General features: G+C 51.6%; 1 protein-coding gene across 1 annotated transcript; it reads right to left on the bottom strand.

The window, feature by feature from the left end:
• Nucleotides 1-637: 637 nt before the first annotated feature.
• Nucleotides 638-21249, bottom strand: NARF (nuclear prelamin A recognition factor). The gene is made up of 11 exons (XM_059907328.1): nucleotides 21100-21249; nucleotides 20074-20158; nucleotides 16927-17066; nucleotides 14290-14422; nucleotides 11621-11755; nucleotides 7622-7740; nucleotides 6897-7026; nucleotides 5812-5875; nucleotides 4739-4876; nucleotides 4301-4458; nucleotides 638-2301 (listed from the first exon to the last, which is right to left on the bottom strand). The coding sequence occupies exons 1-11, from the start codon at nucleotides 21124-21126 to the stop codon at nucleotides 2060-2062; spliced, it is 1371 nt and encodes a 456-aa protein (XP_059763311.1). The 5' UTR covers nucleotides 21127-21249; the 3' UTR covers nucleotides 638-2059.
• Between the last annotated feature and the right edge of the window lie 72 nt (nucleotides 21250-21321).

Here is a 21321-nt window from a genome sequence, read left to right as displayed (position 1 = left end):
TCCAGAGCAAAAGCGCTGGAGAACAGCTATTCACCAGGATGGCCGACATACACACACCTACAGGACATGATCACGGGCCACTGGAGGTATCAGTGGCACCAGGACTCAGACAACAGCACTCCTGTAGGGCAGCTGCTGGGTGTGACACGAATCTGGACCTACTCTGTTCCCCTCCTCATGCCAGGAGAGCACTGCTCACTAGCAGACACCCCCTGCACACCACCCCAGCCCGATCGTGGCACCACCCCTCACTGTGACTGCTCATATCACTTGAGTTATAATGAAGGAAAACCAATCCTCATTCCACTTTCCTCTCATGCGGCCGTAACCAAGGTCAGCTGCGGGTAGGACCTGACAACGCATGTGTGAACGCCCAGTCCCCCAGCCTGGGCCCTGGCCCAGGGGTGTTTTTGTTGTAGCTGGAAGAGGTGGCTTTTGAAGCAAGAGGAGCAGCCCCACCCGACTCCTGGCATCCCTGGCCTGCGGAGGGCTTCGGGAAAAGATGCTCCCCTGCTCCAGGCTGGTGCTGGCTCCCAAAGCACGAGGGAGTTGCCTGGGTGGGGCTGGTGAGGGAGGGCACACGCAGGCCCCTGGCTGGGGGAGTCAGCATCTGGTTCACGCACTCTCCACACTCAGACACTCTTCAAGTGTTTATTCCATAATCAGTTACTGTAGAGGATAGAAACCCAATTGTATATAGGTTGAAAGCAAAAAATATACAATTTCACACATTATATCCAGTTGTCAACCCAGATAGGTATACAGGTACAATACAACATAGAGTAGATGAAGGAAATCTAACAGCTCAGGCTTTACAGCACTGAGGGATCCAAAAAGAACGTCACCACCCATGATAACAAAATTCAAGTGCTTTGAACAACCAACTGGAGGCCTATCCACAGACGTCTTTCACAGGATGAGCCCTGACATGGAGTTCCATGATTCCATAATTTCCAATTCTTTGCTAGCCCTTTCTGTTTGTGGGTAAACTGCCCTCTTCCACCTTTCTTTAAGGCGAGCTCACATGAGCACTACATGCCAGGTGGGGGAGTCCCGTCAGGAGCCACGGAGGCTTCACTGAGCCCCGTGGACGAGCCAGGCCCACGGTGTGTGGGAAGGACGCCGGGGAGGAGAACGAGGAGAGGTTGGACCATCAGGAAGCTGCCTCACCCAAGTTCAGGGTCAGAAGGGCCGTCACCTGCCTGACCCCACCCAGGGAAGGATGGAGGAGGCTGACTGCCAACCACACAGCCTGGCCTGAGCAGGGCAGCTGCCCGTCCGTCCTTCCATCTGTAACACCTGTCACCTTTCGCAGGCCTCCCTCTGCCTCGAGGTGAGTTCACTTAAAGACTGAATGTGAAAGCATGAGTTTGGGACATAAGTTGCCAGAGCCTGCAGGGCCCACAGTTAGAGGGTCTGGTCCCAGGAGGCGGCTGTTACTGCACTCTGGACACCACAGCAGTGAAGAACGCGGCCCACTGTTGCCAGAACTTTTTCTCAAGAAAAGCTGAAAATCCAGATTCATATTTATGAGCCCCCTGATTCCCAAAGGATGCAGTTTATTCACATTCTGGCAAAAACATTTTTATGAATAAAATAAGTGGGTAAAAATAAGAGCCAACTTATTGACCATAGACCATAGACCCCTGAAGCCTGCCCGCTTCCTGTCATTTCCACATCAAATCTCTCTGAGGCATGTGAATCAGAACTTCCGGGGTCTCAGCTGTTCACAGGACACTTTCTGGATTTTTATTAAGCCCAGAAGACAGTACTCTGTCTCCATTCTTGTTCTTTGGAATTTTTCAGTCTTAAAGGGAACTCAAATTGGGGCACCCTTCTCTCACATTAAAATATTCCAATCACATACATATTACGAAGATAGCACCTCATCGAACTGAGGGAGGGGGCTGCTGGCAAATGGGGGTAGCAGAGAATTCTGAAAAACCAAAGTAGTTAGAGAAAAGCTGAGCTGTTTTCTTCCAGTGTCTCTGATACCCACACGTGGCAGCTCCTCCATCCTCAGGCAGCTGACAGGCCTGCCTCCCAGCCTCCTCGACCTTCACCACTTGATGTCTCGGCTGTTAGCAGGATGCCCTGGGCCCTGGTACGCGGTATGCAGGGCTTCCTGGACTCGGGGGGAGTCAGTGCCATCCAGCCACTCCTGGTACAGCTCCTGCACATGGGCACTGGTCTCCGGGAGCCGCACAGGGATGTCAGTGTAGATGCCTTTCATCTTCTGCAGCAGGGCCTTGTCCACGCACCCATCCTCGGTCTGGGCTTGGCCTCTGCCGTTAAGGCATCCTGAAAAACAAAGGAAGCTTACTCTTTCCCTCCTTTCACCTTTTTTTTTTTTTTTTTTTGGCCGCACTACATGGCATGTGGGATCTTAGTTCCCTGGCCAGGGATCGAACCCTCGCCCCCAGCAGTGGAAGCACGCAGGCTTAACTGCTGGACCACCAGGGAAGTCCCCCACCTTTCATCTTAAAGTGAAGATGGTTCTGGAAGAGGAGAGGAATGACAGCAGTGTGCAGTGTCTCGTGGCCAGAGCCTGGAGCTGGACCTTGGGCCCCAAGACCCCGGTCACAGGCTCACAGTCCCTGGTGCTTCCTATTCTCTCCTATTCACATTACCCACGAAATGTTTTTACCTAAAGCCAAAATAACTTGCCAACCTTTTAGAACTGAGTGGCTATGTATGCAAATCTGGATTTCCAGTTTCTCTTGAAATTTATCAAAACCAGGAGAGCATAGAAATTATTAATGAACAGCTAAATCACTGGTGTCTGCATAGTGCTTTAGTGTGTGCATCCACATCTGGGCTGCACAGGGGAGGGGGACGGTGGATGGAGACCCATGAGCCCAGAAAGGAGCCCAACACCCTAACACCTCGGCCTGAATAAAGAACATGCCTCCTACGTATTGGTGCTACTTATTTTCAAACGTGTTAGATGATGTCATGACTTGTAAGATAAAAATTCATTTAAGAGAACTTGCAGCGGGACTTCCCTGGTGGTCCAGTGGTTAAGACTCCATGCTCCCAACGCAGGGGGCCTGGGTTTGATCCCTGGTCAGGGAACTAGATCCCACATGCCACAACTAAGAGTTTGCATGCCACAACTAAAGATCCCACATGCCTGCAACTAAAGATCCAGCATGCCACAACTAAAAGATCCCACACGCAGCAACAAAGATCCTGCATGCCGCAACTAAGACCCAGCACAGCCAAATAAATAAATAAATAAATAAAAACATGAAAATAAAAATAAAAGAACCTGCAGCAAATTTCCAAACCTCCCTCCACTTATCCCTTGGCTGCACCCAACAGCTGCCCTCTGGACCTCACGTCTCACTTCCCCAGGGGCCTGCTTCTCTCTCCTCAGATCCCGGCTCCTGCTCCCCCAGCTGATGCTCTAACTACAGGGCACAAGGGAGTCCTGCTGAGCCTCTACCCTGATCGGCATGCAGGTATGGGGTGCCTCTCCTGGAGGGCCTGCATGGACCCCTCAAGCCCATAGCTCCCCCGCTGCCTCCTCGTCCTCACCTCCTGTCCACTCCTCCGTTCGGACCATGGGATCTGCCCTCCATGTCCTAGTCCCTGGAGCGCGGTCCCCAAGGCTGCCCATCCCCCATGGCCAGCGCTCGCCTCTCTGCCCTCAGCCACCCGCACTGGGGCCTCCTCTCCCTGAGCCCGTCTCGCACCTGGATCCGCCCCACCCCCCCAGGTATTTCCACCTGCGTATCTTGTGGGCACCCCCCACCCCAGAATGGCACAGACATCCCTGACCCCCTCTCTGAGTTGGCTCTATCACCACCAAGGGGCCTGATGGGCCATAGGGTCAGGGTCAGGGTCAGGGCCGCACGCTCCCCTCCTGCCCGACTCCACCAGCAGGTCCTCTTGCGGGACCCCTACCCCCTCTCATGGGCCTCCATCCATCACACGGGTCTCTCCCATCACTCGCTGACAAACCTGGCTGGAGGAGGTAGGGGCCATTCAAGCTACTGGGCAGTCTCAGTGTTCTCGACACCAGTTGCCACACGAGCCGGCTCTCAGCTGGTGCCAGCCAAGCAACTCTTCTCTGGGACCATGTCCCCAAGAGGTTTTCCAAGGTGACATCTCCCAGCCTGCACTTTCCAATATGTGGGTGTGAGGGAAGGAGAGGGACCATCACGCCACAACCACCAGGGCAGCATCCACACTCCCACAAAGCCCTTGGAGCTGAGTGAGGCTGGGGGTGGCCAATAGGGCCCGTTTCCTACAGGGCTCGGAGGTGCCCAGCTCAGCCTGGGCCCCTGAGTCTTACCCCCGGCACAGGCAAGGACCTCCACAAAGTGGTACGGGAACTTGCCCTTCTTCAGCTTTAGGACCACGTTCTGGATGTTTCGAAAGCCATAAGCAGCAGCAAAGCGCAAGAGAACCTCCCCGCTCTTCTCGAGGGTGACCTCCTGGAAGTCTCTGTTCCTATAAAATCAACAACACAGACTTTGATCTGTAGGGTCCTTCCTCTGTGGTTTGAGGATTATTTCCAATCTAAATTTGGAGTGTCAGCAAAATTTAAAAGTCTGTGAATAACACATAAAAGGCCTTTCGATCTTGACTGGTGTAAATTCTATAAATAGGACCTCCCTCCCGGACCTGCAGCTGGCTTTGGGGGGCGGGAATCCTATTTATAGAATTTACACCTGACAGGCAGTGCTGACCACACAGGCAGACAGACAGAGGCCACCCCAGCCCCACGCACCTCAGGGCGCGGTAGGTGACCTCCCCCACGTCCTCATTGAACAGCTCCTTGGCCGCGTGTCTGAAGATGTGCGCCAGGTATCCGTCGGAGCTGGCTCCGTCATGGCGCCTAACCTCCTCTTCCTTCACGTCTCCAAACCTCACCAGGCAGGAAAAGTGACAGCAAGAGTTAAATCCAACTCCCTAAGTTTTATGATCCAAGGTCGCGAAAACCTTTACAAGTATTTAGACTTTGGGCAAAAACCTCATCTGTGTTGGGTTTCACTGGCTGACGTGAAGCCTGCAGGTGCAGGCGTGCCCACCACTGCCCGAATGACTCCTTTCCTCTGGCTGCATGTGTGGCAAGGTACAACCCTTAGAACCTCACAACTCGGGGCACGAGAACTAGGCATCTGAGGGCCACTTGAGAGGGCACACCGTCTGTGCCCGGCCAGGACAAGGCCTCTGGGTCAGCCTGGGCCCAAGCATGGGCTCTGGCCACAGGCACACCAGTCGCTTACATCCTATGCTTACGGTCCGCCTTCCACACCAGGGCCACACGTGGGCCTGACATCACTGCTGGGAGCATCTGCTGCGCAGCCCGTGTGTGCCCTGTGGCCCCCGCGTGCTCTTGCGGTCTGTGTGCACCCTGGGGAACAGGGTGCAGCAGGAGTGCGGTCAGTGGTTGGGGTCACCACTGATGGCAGAAACCCAGTCTGCTGCTCTTGGGCAAACGGACCTGAGGGAGCCACTCTGTGTCTGGAGGTGCCCCCCCATCCCCCAGTAGGTCCAGGTGTAACGTCAGGAACATGTGAAGTTCAGGAGTGGGGGGTGCTGGTGTCCACGTCAGACCACCAGGTGAACGGTGTCCACTCCATGGTGCTGCGCGTGCATGCAGAGCCAAGGGTCGTACGTAGTGGGGCAACAAAGGGAGTGGCCCCCCAGGCCAGGGGCCTCACCACACCCATGCCTCAGTGTGGCACATGGCCTTACTGTAAAGGAGGGAGGCCTTGGGACGTGCACCTGGCAGAGGTCACAAGGTCACACAGGAGGCCCCCAAGGTGCAAGGGTGCCCCTCCCTGCAAAGCCACTTACAGAGTGTCCAGAGCAGCGTCTCTCACCGAGAGGTCACTTTGTTCCATCATCTGAGTGATTTCACCTACAGACAAAGGAGCGACGTAAGATGCCGTGACGGGACATGGCCCACATTTCCTCAGGAGCTGTTCCCGGTGTCACCTCCTTCCCCCGGAGGACATTCTAGGTTACAATGACCTTGGTCATCACGCCTGTCACAGGCAACAGATGCAAAGTAACACTGATGAAATGCCAGGGAAGAGTCTAATTCCTCCTTCTGCCCTGAAACGGGGGCTTCTACAAACGTCTCCCGGTGTTTTTGTTTCCTGAGTGGAAAGCTTTCATGTGGATAGGATGACAGTTATCTGCAACAAGACCGATCGAAAATCAGGACCACTTTTGTATCTCCCTTTGCACAGGGGATCCTGAAGAAACCCTTAACGCTAAGGGTGTATCCTGAACCAACTGCTGTGGTGTCAGGTATGTGTGAGAAGACTGAACATCTGTGAAAAAGAGTAAAAATCTACTGTATTCAAAGAAAAGATGCCTGAGTGTGCTTCTTAGGAAAACCCATCATCTAAGGTGAGCAGAGGGCTGTGGCTGAGGCTCTCCCACCCCACTCACCCCCGTCACCGCCATAGGAGCCTGTGCGGTGGGGACCTTTCCACGGGCTTCCACGTGGGGAGTGAGTTTCTGGTCAGGGGACCCACTGTCCTCGGAGGTTGCCAGAGAGCCAGCCACTCTGCCTCCATGACGTAGGGACCTGTTTTCAAGGCCATTTAAAGTACACCCACCTGGGCTTCAGCAAAGACTTAATCTACCCCTCAACTGATGGCAGCATTCTGAATGGCTCTTGAGGATTCCAGGGAATCACTCCCATCCCAACACTGAGAAGGTGCTGCGGCCTCTCTGCACAAGTCCAGGGGCAGGGCCTCAACGAGGAGTCCCCCAGCAATGTCCCCGGTCACACATGTGCTTTCTGCTTTGCTCTGACGGAGGAAGCTTCCGTGTCCCCAGTGTGGTTGGGTATCAGGCCCTCACCGTGGACACGCACCGGCCGCGGGGCTGGCCTCCCCCTGCTGCCTTTCCCGAGTCCCCACCCTCACCTGAGGTTAGCACGCAGTCAGTGCCCCGGGAACCCCTCGAGGCCGTGAGAACGTCTTCCTGAAGGGCCTCCAGCTTCTTGTCATAGCAAGGGGCCACGATGACATGGAAAATCTTGTCTGGGGACAGGTTCTGTGCAGGAAAAGCAAATCCACGTTGGGGGCCGTGCAGAAGGGAGGGGGCAGCTTAACGCGCTGGAGCCAGAACATGCCGCAAGGGAGCAGGCCTGGTGCTTTCTCGGGGTCCAAGCCCCGGCTCCCACAGACCTAGTTCCTGAGCCGCAGCACCCCCAAGCCCACCCACGGCACCACCTCGCTCAAGACCTGCTGCCTGGACACTCACAGGGAGAAGCCAGAAGCTGGCCTGTTTCCCCTGAACTATGCACATGGTGACCAAACATCGTGACAACAAGCCACTGCTGGGCTGTAAATGAACACCCAGCCATTTTCCCCGCAGACTTTCCAGATGCTTCCCAAGAGACCAGGCCGTCCCTCTCCGTGCCCCCGACTGAGCAGGAATTGGTGGCAATGCCAGAAGCTGGAAGCTGAGTGACCAGGTGTCTGGATGCCCCCTCAATCAGCAGAGCCTGGGGCTGAGACCACCGCGCATGCCTGGTGGAACCTCCCCTGCCCTCCCTCGCTTACCCGCAGTTCCCATCAGCACCTGTCCGCACACGGAAGCTCGTCGCCTGACCTGCATGCTGCCCTTCAGGAAGAGGCCGGCTTACCTGCCGTCTGGCAAAGTAGTCCTTCACCAGGGATCCCATAATCTGCTGCGGAGACTTGGCAGTGCAGAGGTGGGGGGTGACAGGGTGACCTAGCACCCGCTCAGCATATCGGACCCAGCCTGAGGAGGGAAGGGCCCCGTGTCAGCTCCTCGTGGCTGCCTCACCCGGAGTAGAGCAGGACACGTCTTCTTTCAGGAGTGCGTGACAGGCTCCCTCTGACCAGGCCGCCTCTCCTCAGCGGCTCGGCCACGGGAATCCCAGGTGCGTTTGCTACAAAACTGGAGGGTGCTGGGAATGCGCGCCTCCCTCGGCCCCAGACCATAGAGAACAGAGCAAGAGGAAGGTAAGAGCTGGGGTAGCAGGTCTCCCCAAATTGAGAACAAGCTTGGAGGAGCAGCTACGAGGTGGTGTCCTGGGTGGCTTGGTTCCAGCTCCACCTTGCCAGCTGCAAAGTTGTTCTCATAGCCAGGATGGGTGGCCACAGCTCAGACAGAAGCCAATGGCCACCAGGGCCACCCAGCTTCACTCACCTATTGGAAATTAACAGCCCAGTAATTGCCCACTTTTAGGACAATGAAATACGAGAAACCCACACTCTCCAAGCAATGCACAATAAGCAGCGCAACCTGCAGCGTGCCCACGGCATGCCCAGCACGGTCCTTAGCATCTCCCCCGAGTCGCTGACTCCCACAATGCCTTGTGAATGCACCACCGCTGCCACAGATTCCGGGGTGGACTGCAGGTCAGAAAGGTCAGCGGACCACACAGCCAGCAGCTCAACCTGCAGGAGCAACAGCCTGCTCCCTTCTCCCGCTGGGCACGACCTGGTGGGGAGAGCGTCCGGTGACGCTGCTGATCCTACAGACTGGTGTGCACACCACAGCACCATGAGAGGGGTGTCGGGGGGGAGCGGGGGGCGAGGAAGCCTGGAGACAAGCTGCCCACCAGAACCCTGGGGCAGCCACCTCCCCAGGCCCACTCCCGGAAGGAGGAACAGCAAGCACCAGCCAATCCATCTGAACAAACTCAAACCACAGCCATCACCTGCTTGCAGGCCTGAGCATACTCAGGAAATGTCCATGGTCACCAGCAGAAGCCCCTAAGAGAAATGTTGCTGGAGGATGGCTCCCCTCGTTCCCAGCCTCTGCACGTGTACATGGAATGGTTCACATTAAAAAAGAAAAACTAGGGAATTCCCTGGTGGTCCAGTGGTTAGTATGTAGCGCTTTCACTGCCGGGGCCCCAGGTTCAATCCCTAGTTGGGGAACTAGGATCCCACAAGCTGCACAGCGCGGCCAATAAATAAATAAGTAAAAAGAAACACTATCAAAGGTCGTTGAGCGTTTGCAGGCCCAAGGCCACTCCCACCACAGGTCTGGCTTTGTAAGGCCCCTGTGCACCCTGGTCTCAGCGCCAGTGCCCGCACCTGCAGACTCGGCTTTCAGGCAGACCCCAGCTCCATGCTGCGGGCGAGCGTGCTATGTGCTGTGAAGGCCTCGCAAAAGATCAGGCAGAACACCAGGCAGTAGGAGCCAGGGCCCCGGAGAACCTCCTGGCCAGGGCGGGGAAGAGGACCAAACAGGGATGAAGAGGAGGAACCAGGTCACAGGGTCCGCAGCACCTGGCATAGGAGACCAGACAGGCTAGCACTTTCTCATGGGCACCCCTGATCAGAACTTGCTACCAGCACCGGTGTGGGGCTTGGTAAGCCCCGCTGGCCCCCCAATTGGTAGCAGCATGGGTGTGGATAGGGCACCCAAATCCCACCCTGTCAGACTACCCACCTCTTCTCAGTGACCCTCTCTGAAGGCAGAAAGGGAACCTGCTCAGAGAAGTGCCTGGCACAAGGTTCCCGCTCTCCAGACACTCTGCTGGGTTGGAGAGATTACTTCCCACACTTCAGCTCAATGAGTGCTCTTGGCGGGATATCACAAAGCCCAAGGCCCATGAGCATGTCCAGAACTGAGCAGCTCAATACCCCCTCTCCCACCCACCCCCAGTGGGCAAAGGTGCATTGGCAAGGTGGTGCTCCATCGGCTTGTGGGCAGCAAGGGCCTGCCCAGATGTCCCTATCCCAGCCTGGATGTGCTGCCCTCCAGTCTGAGGAAGCACGACTGGGACATAGGGACCCTGCGTGCAGAAGCCTGGCGAGTCAGTCCAGGACCACCTATAGCCTGATTCTGCATGCCAGGTCAAATCATCCGACTTGGTGTTGTTTTAATTTCCCTAAGTTGTCATAGGGAAGCAAAACGTCAGCACCAAATTCTAGAAAAGGGTTAGGTCCGAACCAGATCTCACCTCATCTCCCTGAATTTGAGAGGTGGCATAAACCTGAACAACAGTTACAGTTTTGACTGGCTTAGCTACGAAGAGCTCCCGAAGGAAAATGCATCATTATCTAGGAAGAAAACTTGGAGAAGCTCCAAACCCACGAGTAAACAGCCCTGAGCAGCTCAAGGAGACCACCAAATGCAGCAAACACCAAGCTGGAAGAGGGGGAGTGGCTGGTCTGCAGCAACAGCAGACAGCCCAGGTCTCCACCAGCGCTGCGCTCACTCCAAGGACAGAGGGCTCATTGCTTTCTGCAGGAATCAACTACCTGCTTACTACCCAGGTCAGCAGGGCTAGTTCCTGCCAGGAGTGGAGGCTTCTGTTCCAGGCTCCATCCCAACAGGGCCTCCCACATAAGGAGTCCATCGCTATCTGAAGGTTTTGGTGTCAGGACAGCACAGGAATTCCTGTGATCCTGCTGACAGGAACGTGAAATGGGAAGTCTGGAACCACCGCCCTGGGGGCACGTGCCGAGCTCGGGTCATTTTATACTGCCTCTTCCTTGGATGGGTGGGAATGAGCCACAGTGACTGGCTGTGTGGCATCGAGTGAGGGCCCCACAAGGATCCGGTGCTGGGATCCCAGGGGCAGGGGCACCTCTGCAGTGCCCTTGGAGAGCCAGGTGGTTCCCCGAGACCTCAGCTGTGCATATCTACTCCTAAGCAGCTGCAAAAACACCTACAAGGACGTAAACGCAGAAGTGGACACCACAGTCCAGCAAAGTGTGCATTTAGAGTCAGTTTATACGTAGACTCTGGATACAGAAACTGCCTGACACACCTGGAGAGCTGGGAGCATCCACATGGGGGGTCACCTTTCCAGGAGGACAACCTACACACCGGAAATAAGCCTCACCTGATGCTGATCACCTCTCACCAGCCCGTGGGCTGCTGAACAACATCGCTCAGTTAATGAATCAATCCATGGGCCTCTTGGACAGATGGCAAATTTCCTTTCCATGGTTTTACGAGTGGGTGGAAAGTATTTCCAAATTCTAAGCAACCATAATGTCAACATTCAACTTTATTAAATCATAATCCTAACGATTGATGGGTGACATGTAAAATGCTAGAAAAATTTGGAACCATGGTGGGGGAGGAGGGATAAACTGAGAATAGAAACGTGAACAAAAACCTAAGATTATGTAGACCGTAACGGGGCTCTCACAGACCTGATTTATTTAGAAATAATTTTTTCACTAAATGTCACTTACCAGTACAGCACTTCCTCCCTTCCCTTATGCATCATCTTTAAACATTTTCTTATTCCAAAACTTTCTATTTTTCCAGAATTAAAAAACCTGTGATAAAATTTCTCTACCTCAGGCACCAAGCTCTATATAATAAAACTAATTAAAGACTGGTTTAAAAAGTGCTCCAGGATGGAATCTAGTATTAATGTAAAGAAATATTTTTTATTATGTAATTTCTATTTAAGCTGGCAAAAGATCCATGGGTGTTCATATTACCTATAATTGTTTGGACATTTGAAATATGTCATACTTTTAATAAATATGTTGGTCGATGTAAAACTACTCAAGGCTCAAACTCCTCCCCAAGACCCACTGACACCTGACCTCATCCACTGCCTAGGCCTGCCCCCAAACGCAGACTGATGTGAAATGGTGCTGCAGGCACCCAGAGGCCCAGCCGCAGGCCCTGTGCTCACCAGGACAGGCAGAGGTCAGCATGGGTAACGTGGGCTCTTCCTCATTGTGCTGGCGGAATCGACGCACAAATTCTTTTTGACTCTCCAGGATGCTGAAATCTGCAGCGATTGTTGTATCGAAGACATATTGCACCCCTGCAGGGAAGAGAGGCGCATTCAGCTCCACATCACAGAATGTGGGATCTATTCTCAGGGTCTGGAGTCTCAGCGACGAACTGAAAGGGCAGACTCCACAAGCATCGCTAGCTGCCGAAGTAGGGGACTATGCCCTTTACTCTTTCAAACAACAGCACGTATCATTTTTCACAATAAAACATATATATTCTCTCTCCTGCTTCCTCTTTTCCCCTCTACATGTACCCAAACACCTTACCGTACTCCATATATAAATTAATGGAATATTACAAGGTATCAGCAGTATTCTCTTCCAATTCACTGGCTAAATTAAATTCCAGTCTGTAATGGTCTTTGATATCTTTAAAATAAACAAAATGAGTAAACTGGCTGAGCATACCTTTATTATGTTGATTTTTAACTAGCTATCTTTTTTTTAATAAATATTTTTCTTTTTTTAAAACTGAAGTATAGTTGATACAAGTATTATATAAGTTACAGGTGTATGGTATAGTGGTTCACATATTTTAAAGGTTATGCTCCATTTATAGTTATTATAAAATATTTGCTATACGGAATTCCCTGGCAGTCCAGTGGTTAGGACTCAGCACTCTCACTGCCATGGCCCGGGTTCAATCCCTGGTCAGGGAACTAAGAGCCTGCAAGCCGCATGGCGTGGCCAAAAAACAATTTTTGGGGGGCTATATTCCCTGTGTTGTATAATATATCCTTACAGTTTATTTCATACCTAATAGTTTGTACCTCTTTACCCCCCACCCTTATAGTGTCCCTCCCCCCCTTCCCTCTCCTCACTGGTAACCACTAGTTTGTTCTCTATATCTGTGAGTCTGCTTCTGTTTTGTTATATTCACTAGCTTATTATATTTTTTTAGATTCCACATATAAGAAATATCACACGGTATTTGTCTTTCTCTGTCTGACTTAATTCACTTAGCATAATACCCTCCAAGTCCATCCATGTTACTGCAAATAAGTTCTTAATATTGGAAAATAAACCTAAGACAAAAGAATGTGCTTTCAATAATTACAATACAATAAAGCAAGCAAATAATTTTAATATCTGCAGCTGGTCTCAACCTTAAAAGCAGCCAGTTATTCTTAGAAAGAAATATTATAGGGACTTCCCTGGTGGAGCAGTGGTTAAGAATCCGCCTGCCAATGCAGGGGACACAGGTTCGATCCCTGGCCGAGGAAGATCCCACATGCCGAGAAGCAACGAAGCCCGTGCGCCACAACTACTGAGCCTGCACTCTAGAGCCCACGAGCCATAACTACTGAGCCCACGTGCCACAACTACTGAAGCCCATGTTCCTAGAGCCCATGCTCTGCAACAAGAGAAGCCACCGCAATGAGAAGCCCGTGCACTGCAACGAAGAGTTGCCCAGCTCGCCACAACCAGAGAAAGACCGCGTGCAGCAACGAAGACCCAATGCAGCCAAAAATAAAAATAAATTTATAAAAAATAATTAAAAAAAAGAAATATTGTGTCACCTTAAAGAGTTACCTTAAAAATATCAGTTTCACTGTGGATATATTTTCTTTATTAACATATAATGCCCAATTATTTATTTTTTAAAAATCCCCCCCCCTAAAAATAGGGCCTTTCCCTATGAGAAGACAGAGCATCTAATAACTTTGATTTCTGGTAAAACTAAGCTAAACTTAGGCTTTTTAAGATTAAAAGCATGAAGGATGACTTAAGGAGTCCACGCTGGTAGCTGCAGCCTTAGTTTTGGTTGTGGCAGGCAGTGCACCGAGAAACAGCTCCGCGTGGAAAGCAACACGGAGCAGTGAGGCAGGCAGACCGGTGCGAGGACATTTACTCTACGTGTCATCTTATTTTATTAGTAATCCCAACGCATTTACATCTTTAAAAATCCATTGAGGAACAGTAAAAACTCTTATTTGGCAAATGGCTCAAGTTCTCCTCTTCTGAGCCCACCTGAGGACACTCTGGGTTGGAGGGGAAGTTCTAGTCTGACATGACAGACAAGACAGAAGCATTCTTATCGCTGTTTGAGGCAGTATTACTCTAGTATTCATTCACATTTGAGTCCTCATGTACTGACCTTTCATGCTTCACACAAAGGACATAGCCCATTCCCTTCCTGCTCTGCTCTTCAGAGACCTTCCTGGGAAACCAGATGCCAATCATTGTAGATGTGATTCTCCATCAAATAAACACCCTCTGTAACCCCTATGAGCCAGGCAACTCGACACTGCTGGGCAAGTATGGGTCCCAGGTGTCCCCAGCTACGTGCCCTAAGATGGTCATTTGCTGTTCCCGGAGGGGCCAGCCCCGGCCGTAACACAACACCCATCTGCATGGCAAGAGGGTAAGTGACACCAGCCTACCATGCATGGGTCAGAGGCACGGTCCTCTTATGTTCCACAAAACTCTCATGGAAGTTCTTACCTATCTTGTGCCCTTGAAAATTGAACTCTAGAGATTAAAAGGGCAGTTAAAAACTCAAGTTACAAATTCAAATTAAATCAAATTTATTTGCTATAAATAATATCAAAAGGCACCTCACCAAGACTTTTGAGGAAGCCACAGAGTCTTCTGGATGCATCAGTCACACTGAGGCTGAATTTAGCAGCAAAATAAGGCAGAGACTGAGGACATACCGACACTGCCAGCACCTTGTGCTTTGAGGTATCACATTTCTAGGAGAAACAGAGAAGAACATTGGACATGTGGTGATTACACAGGGAGTGAAAGTAAGACACCTTCATGAAAAGTCTAGAACAAACAGAATGTAATAGATGCCCTATGGAAAAACTAATAAAATATACAAGACACTGGCAAGCACAAAGAAAAAGGAAAAAAAAACGAGAATGAAAAGAATGAGACCTTCCAAGAGATTTTATCAATTTTAAGAACACTATTAACTCAAAAATATATATATTGATATTATACATAAATGCAAACATCTGGAGAAAATGGATAAATTTAAAGGAAAAATAAAAGTTACATACAATATTGGACTGTAAATAACTGAAATGACCCATAACAATGAAAATACATGAAAATGAGGCCCTGAGGTCTGTCCCCAAGAGACCTCAAGCCCAGGTCACTTAGTGGCAAATTTTAGCAAATTTTTAAGTAGTAGATGATCCTCATTTTCTGTGAAGTCTTTAATAAGTACCAAAGAAACAAGAGTGAAACCAGGCTATCACAGCCTGAATCCAAAACTAGATCCTGGCAGTTCAAGAAATCCCTAGAAAAATATGAACAAATTGAGTTTAGAAGTGTGCTGACTCATCACGGACACACAGGATGTAACCCAGGGGAGCAGCATGAGCAAGCATGTCGGGCGTTAGAAAGTCAGCAGTGGGATCCCTTGACCTGGGATTAGAGGAGAGAAGATGTACGATCATCATGACAGAGACTGTTCAGGTCAGACACTGCCTGCAAATTAGGAAAAGTGGAAACCTGGACAGAGGTGTTCAGTGGTCACCTTCCACCACAGTCTACCTGTGGACTGGTCACAGACAGGACAGTCTGGTCCTGTCCCCATGCCCTGCCTCGAAGCTCAGGCGAGACAACGCTGAGGCTGCCTGTCTCCTCTGGATGGGATTTCACCTTCATGTGACGCCTGGGAAGCCCACACCCAACAAATCCATCAGGGCACCAAGCTGGCACACACTGACCTCCAGCTCCCTCACAAACTCCTATGATGCCCAAGCCAGCCAGGCATGGTTTCTGTGGTTTGTGACCAGCAGCATCCTAATATAAATTTGGAAGCAGGAACAAGGGGGTGCAAGTTTCAAATGCTAATGGAGGAGGAAAGGCAGAGGGTGGTCTGTCCCCAGCTTCAGGAGCCAGACTCGGCACTGCCTGCCCCTCTGTCTGACACCCTGCCCAGGGAATTGCGAGGGCGCACTCCTCACTTCATTCTCACTCAAATATCACCTCCTCTGAGGGAGCCGATTTATGACCAAGAGGGGATCAGCCTGAGCCCAGAGCCGAGGGCAGCAGGGAAATAGAAACTGCTTTTTCCTGATGACAGCACTGACTGACTCAGCCAAACCCAAAACCTCTCCCACTTCTAAGCTTTCAGTTTCATGAAATAACTAAGCATTTCCTTTTTATGCTAGTTTGACTTGGGTATCCATTTTCTATAGCCAAAATGCTGATTGGTATGAGTATGTACATCTCTTTAATAGCAAAAGATTCTGCAAACATCTATTTAATAGTAAAACTTTACCAGCATTTCCACTAAAGTCTGAAACAAAACATTAGTACTATTTTTTAAAATTTAATTTTATTATTATTATTTTTTTAATTGGCCACGCCACACGTGGCATGCGGGATCTTAGTTCCCCGACCAGGGATCGAACTTGCGATCCCTGCATTGGGAGTGTGGAGCCTCAACCACTGGACCGTCAGGGAAGTCCTGACATTAGTACTATTTTTATCACTACTGTTATTTCAGGTTGATTTAAAGGTCCTAGACAATACCATCAGAAGAAGAAATAAGATATACACAGACTGGAAAAGATAAAATTTGTTACCTGTAGTCAGTACACCTAGAAAGCAACCTGGGCCTCACATGGTACCCGCATTGTCACATGGGCCAAAGCGCCCAGCACTGTGTGTAGAGCCGGTACACACACTTCCTGGGAAGCAGCTGTGAGAGCACAGAAACACCCCAGGCCAGAGTGAGGGCGAACAGAGATGTGCTTTACAGCCTCATCTGCCTCCGCCTTTCCTGTCTTTCCCCTTCACCTGTCTTCCTGTCACTACTGGAATACAAGTGACACTGAGTAGTTCCATCTGTACAGGGGGTCTGCAGGGATGAGCTGAAGGACCACAGCCCTGCCCCAGGCTGCAGAGCCTGTGAGGACAGAAGCCCTGCCTCTGAGAACGCCCCAGAGGCAGAGCGGCAGCAGCTGAGCCGCCGCACCATCCCATGACCAAGCACGCAGAGGCCTCCCCCAAGCCAGGGGAGCCTGGTCAGTGGTGCCGGCCATAGCTGCTGCCCACATCAATGAGGGAGTGTGACTGTGGGTGCGGTTTTGTTCTGACAGGGCTATGGAGAGGGTCAACTACAGCAAGGAACACAGGGCCAGGGCCAAGATGCACTCCCCAAGCCCCAGCAGAGGCTTCATGCCTCACCTTGACCTCCACCCACCTCTGGCGCCAGAGAGCGCCCGGGATGCCGTACCTTGTTAAGGTTCAGAACTCGGAAGAAGTCCTTGGCGTTCTGCTGGGAAACCTGGACTCCTTCCTCTGCAGACACACAGCTGTCACAGGCCAGGCAGTCACTCAGAAATATCTTGGCATCAGCCAATTTATGGAATTCTCCTTTCTACGAAAGAAAGATGATGCTCTGGCCTGATTCTTCAACAAAAACTCTTTAATACTTGCTTCTTTAGAAAAAGTAACAGCACAAGCATAATACAGAAAACTAGTGCACAATCCCTGAGACATCCAGGCCAGGCCTGGAGCTCCAGGTGCTGCAGCCACCATGGTACCAGGGTCCCACGGATGGCAATATGCGGGGAGCGGGCCAGCACTGTCAAATGTGGCAGGAGGAGAGCTACACTTCTGGGCTTCTCCTGCCCCCACGCCTCTCCCTGCTGCCACTGGGGGCTCCTGCCTTGGCCTGCTCTGCACTCCCTGTTGAGCTTGCCCAGTCCCACGGCTCCCCACAGAAGCCTCCCATGGAAGCCCGCAGACTGGCCTCCCTGAGAGGCTTAGAACTAACGTATTTCACTGCTGACCTGTGGGCAACAGGGCCTTCACGTCACAGAGCTGTGACGCTCAAACTCACACATCAGTGACTCTGTTCCTTTAGAGGCCAAGACAATAACCCTTGGCTGCTTCATCTTCTCCTGGCTACACCTGCACCCACTTGCTCCCTGCAGCCCCCTCCCTAGGCAGAGGTCCATCAGAACACAAGCCACACCTCCGCTGCTGGAGGCCCTCATCGCCGTCACTCCTCCCAGCTCTCACCTCTAGCCACTCTGGCCCTTCCTGCTCTGGGTCTCCCCGAGGGAAATGCTCCCTGAGAGCCTGGCTCACCCCTCGGACCCTTGCAGACACCTGCCAGAACAGTATCCCCTGGCATCTATGTGTTGCCCCTTTTCCCTGAAATGCAAGCTCTGAGGGAGCAACCTTGTCTCATTCCCTTCTGTTCTCTGACATCTCCTGTGTACAGAAGGCACTCAATAAATATTTGGTGGATGAACATATGAATATTCTGAAGCCTATTAGAGCCATTGCAACAAATAAATTCATAACAATGAATATTCTGAAGCCTACTAGAGCCATTTCAACAGCTCCTGATGGTTGTACATTGGTTCTTCTTTCAAACATTTGGTGAGAGAGGGCTCGAGGTGGGGGTGGTGTGGCCCTCCCGTCCACAGCAGCTCTGAACAGGAGTGCACACTGTCACCTCCCTCCCCACCATGTGCCCCGGTGTCACTGTGCAGCGCTCACTCTGGGACCTTGTCATGTTGCAGATGCTCATTCAGGAGGTATGGACAGGACCCAAGGCTTTGCACTTCGAACAAGCCCCCAGGTGGGGCCAGAGCTGCTGCTCCAAGGGTCTGGAGCACATGGCTTGGCACACAGCTGGTGCCTAATAGGTACTGTTGAGCAGCACTGAGAGTTCTGCCTCCACTGCCCCTGCAGAGGCGCCCAGGACCACGCTCTGAGCTGCCACGGGCAGCAGGGCTCCCTCCCGGCCTACGAGCCACACGCCACCCCGTCATCCTCATCCTTCTGCAGGCTTTCAAGGGCCAGGCCTGGTTCCTTCCCACCTGTTGCGGTCCTTCCTCTTTCTCCTGCTGCCTCTTAAACATGGGCATTGTCTGCAGAAGCCTATCCATCGGCCCTTCTCTCCAATCAGCCTCACTTCTCAGAGCAGCGTCAGGCCCCTACTCAACCTCTCCAATCTCTGCCTCCAGGGAGCTCTCTCCCTCCCAAGCTCCAGACTGATATCCTGCAAAGCTCAGTGTCCATGCAGCTCAAACTGCACTCAGCTCCCTGTGCCGCGCCCCCTTTCCTGCTTCTGCCACTCTGGCTGGCCCACCCAGGCCTCACCACCCTTAGCCTCCCAAGTAGTTTCCTTCTATTCTTCCCCTACTCTAGTCAGCTTAAGCCACCTGCCTTAAAACATGCATCCAATCTGTCTCCTTGCCCTGAACACCTTCCCTGTGCCTGATGAGCTTTCACCCTATCCCTACATCCCCCACCCTCAGGGCCCACTCCAGTAGCCACTTTCCTGACTGGCTCTTCCCATCAGGGGGTCCGCCCATTGTGCTGGCAGGGCGCCCACTTAAGCCATGTACACACATTATCTCCCAACTACCACAGCCCTGGGAGAGAAGTAACCCAACTCCCCATGTCACTGATAAGGAAACTGGGGCTCCCAGGATTAGATGTCTGTCCAAAGTGATGTAGCCAGAGGGTGGGTGTGGGAGGCCCCAGGCCAGGTGCTCTGGGGCTGCAGGGCCCCAGGTGCTCCCTGCCTCTCTTCTGCCTCAGTGCCCTGGGTGCTTGTCTCATCCCCTGCTGCTCACTAAGCCGTACAGTCACCAGAGCACACAGCAGCACTGGTACATGAGGGAACCAGATCGAAGCCTGTCTGACTCAATGTTGTATTAGGACTCCTAAACTAAAGAGGAAACCTGCTGCTTGCTTCTCCCATGTTGCCAATTCTCCATTTCTAAAACCGGTACCAGTACTTTTTAAGGGAAGAAATAACCTTAACCTCCCTGTACCGCATCCTTCTCTCTGTAAAATGGGGACAACAGTAGGGCATACTTGAAATGCTCATTCTGAGCACGAAGTGAGAGCACATGTATAAAGCACTTTCTCTAGCGCCCAGCTCAGGGTATGTACCCAGTAATTGTAAACTGTCACTACTAGCTAAGGAAAACTTAAAAACTCAAAAACTGAGAGAAGAAACCATTAGAAAAATAAACTTACAGAATCAGGAAATCTGAATTATTTTATAAATTACCTACCTAAAATCCCATCTTACAGAATAGAACTTTTCACTAAAAAAAAAAAAAAGGAAGTTTAAACATTACAGCTCTATTTCTAATAAACAGCCAAGGACAACATTTTTCTTTGTCCCTAACATGGTATGTTTTGGCTTGGTGTATTCTGTGAAGAGACGCTGTTTCGTGCACTTACCTTGAAGATCGTGTGCCTCCAACTGACTGACCTGCACGTTTGGCCCCTGCATTTCTTGCTTCTTTCTTTCTTACAGCAATGATATACCTGGTGATGTGAGCCCCCAAAGAGGAGAAAAACAGCAGCAGCTGTTTACTCCAGGCTGATACAAAACTGAAAAATCTACTTGCCTCTCCATTCTCGTGGGCTGGACTTGTTACATCGACTGATGCATTCTCTTGGTCATCGGTTTTTGTTTTTTTACTACATTCCTTGAAAAGGCAAAGGAACATATGAAAGAACTTTTAATCTGACTCTGTGAATTTAAAAAAACATACATACTTGCTGAATTCATCGCATGTCTAAAAATCTTTTCTACAGAAATAGAAGCACTTATAATTGTGGACATACAAACACACCCATACACACCTTTATACCTGCATTGTTTGCAGCAAATGAAAACTAGAAGCAATGTGGCCTCTCATGACAGGTAAATTAATGCCAGACTACCTGGACATGTGTATACTTGGAATACAACGAACTAAGGTTGTGTGTAATGCTATGAAAAGGTATCTCCTGTATAACGTTGAATGAAAGAAAGAGCAAGTGATGGAATAACATTTATGATACGATCCAATTTTGAAAAGACAAACAGAACCCCCCCTGTGCATCACAGCCTAGAAATAAGTGGGTAAGGCTATCACAGTTACTGTGGTTACCCAGGTAGCAGAAGGCCCAGCCCGTGTCTCCTTCCTGCACTTCTGTATCGTTTTCGTTACTGTAAGCACTAAAGTTTTTAGGTAGCATAAAGCTCCCTCAAAACACTGTTGATCACCATATCGCTAATTCACACTAAGGATGGTGTTTGCTGTGAATGCCCTGACTGGTAGCAAAGGTTGGTCGGTTTTTCTGGTGGTTTTTGGCTTCGAAGGTACTTTGAAAGGATAGACATGCGCCCCGACGTCACGCCGCCTCCGGGAGACGGGAGCGGGAACCGGACGCGCGGGTGACCCACCCTCAGCGGCCTCCACACCCGAGAACGGGAGCTGCGGGCCGGCGCCCGGAGGTTCTGTCAGCGACAAGGCGGAGGCTGAGGCGCTCGGAGCTGCCAGGCTCCCGACGCCCCCGAGGCCCCAGGCTCTGCGAGCGTAGGCTCCTCCGGGCCCCAGACCCTGCCCCGGACCCCGCCCCGGCCCGAGCGCGCGGAGCCCACCTTCCGCGTGCAGTGCTCACACTTCATCTGGAGCGGGGCTGGCAGGTCCGGGTGCGCGGCCTGAGCGGAGCACCGGGAGACGCGGTCACCGCCACCCGCCGCCCGCCACCCTTTGTTGTCTTCGCTCCGACGCGGCCCCACCCCTCGCCGCTCCGCTCGACCAATGAAAGCTCCTGGAGCGAGCGAGCCACAAGCCTGAACCAACAGGAGCGCGTAGAGGGC

Source organism: Balaenoptera ricei, chromosome 20 (genome assembly GCF_028023285.1).
Source record: "Balaenoptera ricei isolate mBalRic1 chromosome 20, mBalRic1.hap2, whole genome shotgun sequence".
Classification (NCBI taxonomy): Eukaryota; Metazoa; Chordata; class Mammalia; order Artiodactyla; family Balaenopteridae; genus Balaenoptera; species Balaenoptera ricei.
This window is presented reverse-complemented; position numbering and strand designations above follow the sequence as displayed.